The following is an 8,527-nucleotide window of genomic DNA, read 5'->3' as shown; positions in this document are numbered from 1 at the left end:
ACAGCATAAGCCACCATACCTGGCCCTATACAGTCAGTTCTAGACCAGCCTGGACAACAGAATGACATTCTGTCTCAAAATAAAGAAAAAAAATTGAACAAAATGAATAACCAAGTAGATCCATTTTCCAAACATAGATTCCCAGCCTCCTATGAATTCTATGCAACAAATTCTCCCTATAAAGTTATTTTCCTGCTTATATTGGTTTCTGCTATTGCAACCAAAACCCCTGGCCAATACTGCAACCACCCCAACAATACCAAACTTGAGAACAAGATACCAAAAGGCAGTCTAATCCCTCTGCACCAGAGCTGCAATCAAACTTGGAGCCTTTTCTGGGCCTCTTGGTTCAGCACAGAACAGGGCACACAGGCCGTCTCAATAAAATCTGCTTGGCTAGGTCACTCAGAAGTCAGTGCATAAATATTGCCAGGAGTTATTCTAGGTGCAGGGGTTACAAAGCAACTGAGAGCCGATTCCTGCTTTCAAGGATGTCCCCCACACACCTTAGACACAACAAGTGGAAAGAGTCACACACACCCCTGCCTTCTCACCCAACTCATGGGTCATCTCACACCTCCTGTCCCCAGCCCCCAAACAAAGGGAAGTGTTTGTACTTCTGGCTTCAGTCTGTGAGGATGGCAACAGCGTGGAGTTTGGAGTAGTTAGACAAAAAGTGTGGGAGGAAGAGAAAGATGGCAGACAACCAGACACCAGACCTTGATGCCAGGTGGAAGATTCTAGATGTGTTGGCTGCTATCCTAAGTTCCTTGGACCTAAATCTCAGGCTGTATAGCTAGTTTCTTCCTCTCTCCGAAGGTAGCCTGTGTATGATAACACAAAGGAATTGTATAGTCATCATCTTGGCCAGGGATTCCAGGCAAAGATTCAAATACCTTGATTCCACAGAATCAAGGAAGTGCAACATACGGGCCAGAATGAAGTTACCACACTCCTAGAGCCCAAACTCTAGAATGGCTCTTAGGAGAGTTTTGTGCAGAGGATGACTATTGGGAGTCAGGGCAGTGAAGGAGGGGTCAAGTGTCAGCTATGACCTGGAGCGGGAATCTCACTACCCTCCCCAGGGCTAAGCTGGTGCTGGTGCTGTTCCCATTCTCTCACGTCCCTTCCCAAGACTCTCTTTTTAGTAAACAAATTCTCCCAGGCGACCCTGTGAGGTTATGACCATCCCTTCATCTCACACGTGAAACCGAGGCTCAGAGAGGTTATGTGCTGCAGGCTTCATAACCCAGAATCTGCACTTGCTATTCAGGTTTGAGTCACCGAGCTAAGAAAGGGGCTAACGGTTGCTGAAGCAAGGGGTTGAAGAAGCCCGGGTTCAGAGCAGAGGGCCGCCAGGTGGCGCGGTAGAGGTGCAGTGTGTCCTCCCCCCACCCCTACCCCACCTCTGTCAGGGGTGGGACGCACCTGAACCCTTTGGGGCGCGCCCTGGGAAGTAGGCTAGCAGGGTGGGGCGGGGAGCAGCTCTAGTCCTTGGTTCTGAGTAGGCGGAGAGAGCGGCTTTAGTTAGGTCGCTGGGACCGCAGGAGCCTCTCTGAAGAGTCACGCCTCCACCAGGAGACTGCGGGGCTACATCAGCTCTTCTGCTCTGCGCTCTCCAGCGTGCAATTTATTAGGGGGGCTTCAAGGGATAGAATAGAAACGACCAGTGCAGCCAGGAGGTGGGGCCGGCCCCACCTGTCGCCAGCGGAGAGAGGGGCGGGAGGGGGAGGGGCTTGTCTCCTAGGGACCACCCCCCCTCCTGGTCCCCAAGCCCCGGGCACGCGACGAGATATAAAGCAGTCGGGGAAACAATGCGCCTGCAGATCGCGCTCCCGCGTCGATCCCGGGAGCGTCCTGGCTGCTGTGTGCGAGCGAGGCGGGGGGAGCGCGCGCGGGGGGCGCGCTCGTGAGTGCGGGGCCGCGCGCTCGGTGGCGCGCATGTGTGTGTGTGCGGGCTGCCGGGCTTCCCCGAGCCGGCGGGGAGCCGCTCCGCTCCAGGTGGCGGGCGGCGGGAGCGAGGTGAGGCTGCGGGTGGCCCGGGAGCGGGTCCCCGGGGGGCGGGCGGGCTGCAAGGCTGCAGGCTGCCTTCGAGACAGCGCGCCCCCGCCCGGCCCTGCTGTGCCCCGAGAGCTGCGCTCCGGGCGGTGCTGGCAAAGTTTGCTTTGAACTCGCTCCCCGCAGCTTGGTCCGCCTGCTGCGAGCTGTCCTGAGCGTGCTGACCCCAGGCCAGGCTTCCCGGGACAAGGGGTCAGGGCACGGGCTGCAGGCCGGTGGGCCTGGGGAGGGATCAGAACCCCGCAACCGACTGCGGCGAAGGACTCGGAGCCGCCTCTTCCCTTGGCTGGCACCGCAGTCAGCTCGTCTCCCCTTCCCTCCCGCAGGGAGCGGACATGGACTTCGACTCGTACCAGCACTATTTCTACGACTATGACTGCGGAGAGGATTTCTACCGCTCCACGGCGCCCAGCGAGGACATCTGGAAGAAATTCGAGCTGGTGCCGTCGCCCCCCACGTCGCCGCCCTGGGGCTCAGGTCCCGGCGCCGGGGACCCAGCCTCTGGGATTAGTCCCGGGGAGCCGTGGCCCGGAGGGGGTGCCGGGGACGAGGTGGAATCTCGGGGCCATTCGAAAGCTTGGGGCAGGAATTATGCTTCCATCATCCGCCGTGACTGCATGTGGAGCGGCTTCTCCGCCCGGGAACGGCTGGAGAGAGTAGTGAGCGACCGGCTCGCCCCAGGCGCGCCCCGGGGGAACCTGCCCAAAGCGCCCGCCACCCCGGACTGCTCTCCCAGCCTGGAAGCCAGTAACCCGGCGCCCGCCACCCCATGTCAGCTGGGCGAGCCCAAGACTCAGGCCTGCTCCGGGTCCGAGAGCCCCAGCGACTCCGGTAAGGACCACCCCGGGCTAGCTAAGAGGGAGGCATCCCATGGGTGGCCAGAGCTCTACAGCTGTCTGAGGTCAAGCATTGGGTCTTAAACCTTCCCATCACCTCCCCATTTTCTGACTGAAGCTGTCGGTGTAGCCCCCAGCTGTGTCTGTCTGGCACGTGGGTGTGTTGGTAAACAGTTTGGTGAAGTGAGGAGGGAGCCAGCGTCCCTCTGTTGGTGATTGGAGCCCCAGGGGACAGGGGCGACTTGGTGAGAGTTGGCGCTTAGAGAGGACAATACTAGGGTTGGACTGTAGGGGATTTCTGTCCTTGGGAGGCTGAAAGGGTTCCCTTAAGAGTCACTCCAAGCTTGAAGCTTTTTTTGTGCCTCTTTCCCTGAGAAACTCACACTTCCCTAAGGGAGGAAAGACTAAGGAACCTTTTGTGCAGAACCAAAGCCTTCATCCTCTCAAAAACCTCGATCTCCTCCCTGCTTTACTTCAAGTTGCTAATTCCCTTCTCTTATCCCAGTTCCATTGCTTACCACTCTTGCACCCTCATCACCAGTGTGACCTGTGAGACAGGTAGGGGAAGAGTAAACGCTCCTCTTAACAGATGGGAAAACCGAGGCTTAGAGACAGGAGATCAGAAGGGTGGGCCCCATCCTCCTGTGCCTAGCCAGCTTTTTTTCCTACCCTCTACCCCAGTCTTCCCTGATAGTTAGAGGGTCTAACTCACAGCTTATCTGAGAAAGGCCTGTTGCTTTGGATTTAGCTGGTGTCCACGCTCCCTCCCAATACATCTGTGGGCTTCAGCTGCTCGTCTACACTCAACAAATGTTCAGTGATTTCCTACTTTGTCCCATCTCTGGAAGAAGAACGGGTGTTGACGTAATAATGGTAGTGGTGCTCCAGGCCTCCCTCCATCCTGATAAAGGGCAGACTTAAGGGAGGTCAGACCACCCAGCCTCTTAGCCCCCTACTCATGAGAATACCGGAGAGGATGCTATTGCAGGTGCAGACGGAGGCTTTGGGCACATTCACTAAGACAGTGAAAACTCACTGCAGCGATAAAGAATAACTAATAACGGGTATTTGAGAGGGAACTGGGGAATTGGCTGTGGAAGATGTTGTACATTTACGGGGGGGGGGGGGGGGATGAGAAGAACAAAATTAAAAGTCATCTTTTCTTCGATGCGTTGTGTTAAAGTCATTTTTGACCTGCAACAAGAGCTTGTGTTTGTCTAACGGCTCAAATGGAAATCTTGAGATCAAGAAACTAATGAAGAACCAGCTCTACCAGGAGGGTTAGAGTAGAAAGATCATCATCCTGGAAGTTTGGAGTTCTCTATTTGCGATCCAGACCATTGTAGGAGTGTCAGGAAGTGGATCTGACCTGGGCCTCCGTTTCTTCTTCTGAAAATGAGGAGGGATGAACTTGGTTGTCCAGCTGAGGACATCCCTTATCTTGTGGAATCTGATACTGTTTTCTGCCAAGGAGAATGGTGTCTTAAATGATACCTTCCTTAGATACAGCCCTCTGTGCTGTGAGATTTAACAGTGAAAATGAAAGGTTTGCGATGGACGGAAACTTGAATCATTTTCTGACCTGCCCTTTAACCGGAACCTGTTTGTGGGCTCCTGGTTCACTCTCTGGCCACATGGCCTAGAACAAAATGCAACAGATTGCAAACAATGAGGGGGTGGGGTGGGGAGTGTGACTGACTGCACAGATCAGCCAATAGGGATTAGGGGCCGGGGAAAACAGCATTCCAAACACTGCTTAGCCAGCCAATCACAGGCTTTGAGGCCAGGGGGCTGAATGGTCAGGTTTTATTAATGGAGAAATAATGCGATTGTCCACACAATGGAAACCTTCCTGACAAAGGGGCTCAAGCCTCCTGATATGCAAAGGAGGCAGAGAAGGGAGCTCCTCCGTTGTCGGCCAGAATGCTTTAAAGGTGGCCTTCTGTGCTGAGGACTACAAAATGTGGGGAGCAGGAGGTCTTTCCCTAATTGCCTGACCAGGTTGGGTTCATTTCACAGACCTTCCAGCTAGGGAATGGTCCGGCTACTTCTTGGTGTCTCTGAGTCCCTGGCGTGTTGGCTCTTTTATCTGGGTCCCTCTGCTGTTCCCGCTCTGCCTCTGGTGCAGCTCCTTGGGAAATGGTCGTTTTTGTACCTTTGTGAAGTTCCTGAGGTCCTTGCGACCTGTGATTATAAATCCAACCCTCTTCTGGTCCAGAGGTGGGGGTGGGGCAGATGACCTATAAATGATGGATGGCTTTAGAAACCCATTGAACCCGGGAACAAAATGCTCCTGAGGGAAACCCTTCCCCTCAGCTCTGTGGCTAAAGAGACCCGGCTGTAGCCCTCTTCTCTGCATCTTCAGCTGAAAGGATGGCAGAATAGAGAGGTGGGGGAATAATAGGATTTATAACTTGTGAAAAGTAACAATTCCCAAGCGCAGGCTGTGCTGGGCAGGAACAAAGGGCAACTCTGCTCACAGACCCCTCATTTACAATTCTGATGGGGCATGAAAGAGCCCGAATGGGGAAGATCTTTAGAGCTAAACTTTGTCCCAGGCCAGTAGCTCTTTCCATCCCCTCAGTGGGGGAGGAGAGAGCCTGTGCAGACTGGGGGCTGTTGGCTTGGGTCTGCCTTTTGTTCTTATCCAAGCCTTGTTGTGCAGAAGGGAACTGGAGAATATTTTCCTTATTTATTTCCCCTTTTTCTCTGACACTTCCCTAGTATAAATGAATCGGCAGTCACTTTCCTCACTTCAGTTTGGTGATATCTAAATTATGGACATGCCACCTACGCTCACAAGTTCAGACCTTGAAAACTGAGGCTGTAGGGTGTGTGTATATGTGTTCCTCATGGGGTATGTTTCTTCTCTTCATATCTCTTCCCGCACAGAAGGCGAAGAAATCGACGTTGTGACGGTGGAGAAGAGACGATCTCTGGACATCCGAAAGCCAGTCACCATCACGGTGCGAGCAGACCCCCTGGACCCCTGCATGAAACACTTTCACATCTCCATCCACCAACAACAGCATAACTATGCTGCCCGCTTTCCACCAGAAAGTTGCTCTCAGGAGGTGGCTCCTGCGAGGGGTCCCCAGGAAGAGGCTCCAGAGATAGAAGCTCCCAAGGAGAAAGAGGAAGAAGAGGAAGAGGAGGAGGAGGAGGAAGAGATTGTGAGCCCCCCACCTGTAGAAAGCGAGGCTCCCCAGTCCTGCCACCCCAAACCTGTCAGTTCTGATACTGAGGATGTGACCAAGAGGAAGAACCATAACTTCTTGGAACGAAAAAGGAGGAATGACCTCCGTTCGCGGTTCCTGGCCCTACGGGACCAGGTGCCCACCCTGGCCAGCTGCTCTAAGGCCCCCAAAGTCGTGATCCTAAGCAAGGCCTTAGAGTACTTGCAAGCTCTGGTGGGGGCTGAAAAGAAGATGGCTTCGGAGAAAAGGCAGCTCCGGTGTCGGCAGCAGCAACTGCAGAAAAGAATCGCGTACCTCAGTGGCTACTAACCGACCAAAAAGCCTGACTTCTTTGTCATACACACACATTTATTTTTTAACCTCTCTCTCCCTTCTAGTAATTTGCACATTTTGGTTACAGCGGGGGCAGTCTGGACAGTAGATCCCAGAATGCATTGCAGCCAGTGCACACACACTAAGGGCTTGCATTCTTGGAAACCTCGAAACCCAACGCTCCCTCTTCCCTGACTCATGGGAGTGCTGTCTTTTCTGGCGCCTTTGGCTTCTCAGCAGGCAGCTGACTGAGGAGACTTGGGGTCTGCCTAGCTCACTAGCTCTGGAGAAAAGGCTGACAGATGCTATGCAACAGGTGGTGGACGGTGTCAGGGGCTGCAGCCTGCATGAAATCTCACACTGTGCTAGAGCTTTGGGCTAGGAAAGGATGCTGCTCCCACTGGTGTCTCTGGGGATGATGCAAGGACAGCTGGGCCTGGATACTGTCCCCGAGGCTCTGTTTTCCAGGAGACAAGTGAGCTGTCCTGGGTGAAGACTAGCTTGCAGACTTGATCAGCATGGACCATTACCTCACTGTCAGACACTTTACAGTAGCTGAGGGGTGGAAACCTTTGATTAGCATATTAGGCCACACCCTTCCCTCCACCCTCGATGCTATGACTTTGAAAACATTCAAAGGGCTTGGCCTGTAGAGTCTTTGTCTCAGAGCTCTCTGGGCCATCTCAGAGAGAGACTTGTCTATCCTCACAAGGGATTGCTTTTGTTTCTTTCTGCCTTTGTTAATGCCATGGGCACCACAGCACCCTTTCATACAGAGCAGAAATATTTCTCCAGGATGCAGGAAAATGGGTCATAGGGAAGACTTGGCATCCTGGCTTACGAACATGTTCTTTGCCCAGGTATTTTCTGCAGGGCCATTTGAAGCCCAGCTTGGAACCCTCTCTCAAGGCAGATATAAGGCGCTTCAGAAGGAAGTGCCTGACCACTTCCTCTTTCCCACCTGCCTCTCAAGTCAGTTCTTGACGTTGTCTAAATTCTGCTGGAACGGTGTAAACCTGTCCTTCTCGAGCAACTTCAAGGAGTTTGCTGGCTCTGCAGCCACCATCCGGGTTCCCCGAGCCACACACATCCTTTCCCCAGAATCTGGGCCTTACAGATACTCTGAGGGGAGCCGCTTGGATTCATCAAGTGCCCTGGGGAAGGTACACTCACTTCCTGGTGGGTTGACAAGGTCCCTCTAGGAGCGCTGCTCAGCTAACTATGATAGATAGGGTTTTGCTCCAGCTGTGTTCTGCAGCACCAGGTGGGGTCTAGGTACAGTCCTCAATGGGGAGAGTCACCCAAGCTAGCATCGGTCATGTGGGCATCCTCAGGAGATCCTAAGCTTTGCCTGAAAGAAGAGTCAACCTTTTCAGAACTCTGCCCAGGAAGGCAGATCTCTTTCTGCTGGCCCTGGGTTTGGAAGTAGGGGAACAGTGGCGGGGACAGACAGTAAATACTACCTGTGGCTCTCCAAAACCAGCTAACACTTGCAAAGTGGCCGGCCGTGATGACCCCAGAGAGTCTTAGAGGAAGCTTTGGAAGAAGCTGTTCTGCCTGTTGGGGCAGGACTTTCAGGCACCAAGGGACTCCTGGGACTATGTTGGGAGGACAAGTGGGGAACAGGCTACTGAAGACTCATCTGAACGGCTTGTGTTTTATAAGCTGCTGCTGGGTTACGTGCTGTGGGGAGTCTTTTTTTTTTTTAATACTGTATTTTTGTATGCTTTTTGCAAAGTGGTGTTAACTGGTTTTGTACAAGAAACAAAAAAACCTCCTGTTGCAAGGGTCTGGTTTATTTTGAAAGGCAAGTTTACCTGGAATTTTGTATTTAGTTGTAATCATTAATTGCTTGATTTTAAACTGTTGCCTTCTGGGACATCTTCTAATAAAAGATTTCTCAAAACTCTCAGAGTGGGGGTAGCATATACCATCTGAGTCCTCCTGAACCAGAGAAAACTATTTCAGAGTAGCCACAAGCAATCTGGGTGGCTGCATTTTTCTACCCTGTTGCTAACCTGGTCATTCCACTCTGGGTCCCTGAATGCCCTTTCAGACATGTCTAAACAATGTCCTGTCTGCTCAGAGCTCAGTGAAAACAAAATTCTCTTGTGAATTGCAGAG

The 8,527-nt window shown here is 52.9% G+C and overlaps 1 protein-coding gene across 2 annotated transcripts; it reads left to right on the top strand.

The window, feature by feature from the left end:
- The first annotated feature begins 1,535 nt into the window (after positions 1-1,535).
- On the top strand, positions 1,536-8,315 carry Mycl (MYCL proto-oncogene, bHLH transcription factor). Of its 2 annotated transcripts, none has more exons than XM_052717921.1 (3): positions 1,536-2,022; positions 2,385-2,889; positions 5,790-8,315. In XM_052717921.1, exons 1-3 carry the CDS (start codon positions 1,942-1,944, stop codon positions 6,398-6,400), a joined length of 1,197 nt encoding a protein of 398 aa, XP_052573881.1. In that variant the 5' UTR covers positions 1,536-1,941; the 3' UTR covers positions 6,401-8,315. The 2 variants fall into 2 exon arrangements, with proteins under 2 accessions (XP_052573881.1, XP_052573880.1); XM_052717920.1 differs by having other exon boundaries at positions 1,543-2,022; positions 5,787-8,315.
- Positions 8,316-8,527: the final 212 nt, after the last annotated feature.

This window comes from Peromyscus californicus, unplaced genomic scaffold (genome assembly GCF_007827085.1).
Source record: "Peromyscus californicus insignis strain IS unplaced genomic scaffold, ASM782708v3 Scaffold_5__1_contigs__length_169319896, whole genome shotgun sequence".
NCBI classification, from domain to species: Eukaryota; Metazoa; Chordata; class Mammalia; order Rodentia; family Cricetidae; genus Peromyscus; species Peromyscus californicus.
The sequence above is the reverse complement of the archived record's forward strand: the minus strand, read 5'-3'. Positions and strand labels throughout refer to the sequence as shown.

Excerpts from the sequence above, each read along its gene's own strand:
- Mycl (XM_052717920.1), top strand. The coding sequence starts at position 1,942 with ATGTGTGTGTGTGCGGGCTGCCGGGCTTCCCCGAGCCGGCGGGGAGCC. Across the intron at positions 2,023-2,384 it reads TGGCGGGCGGCGGGAGCGAG|GGAGCGGACATGGACTTCGA; the intron begins GTGAGGCTGCGG and ends TCCCTCCCGCAG. Across the intron at positions 2,890-5,786 it reads CGAGAGCCCCAGCGACTCCG|AAGGCGAAGAAATCGACGTT; the intron begins GTAAGGACCACC and ends CTTCCCGCACAG.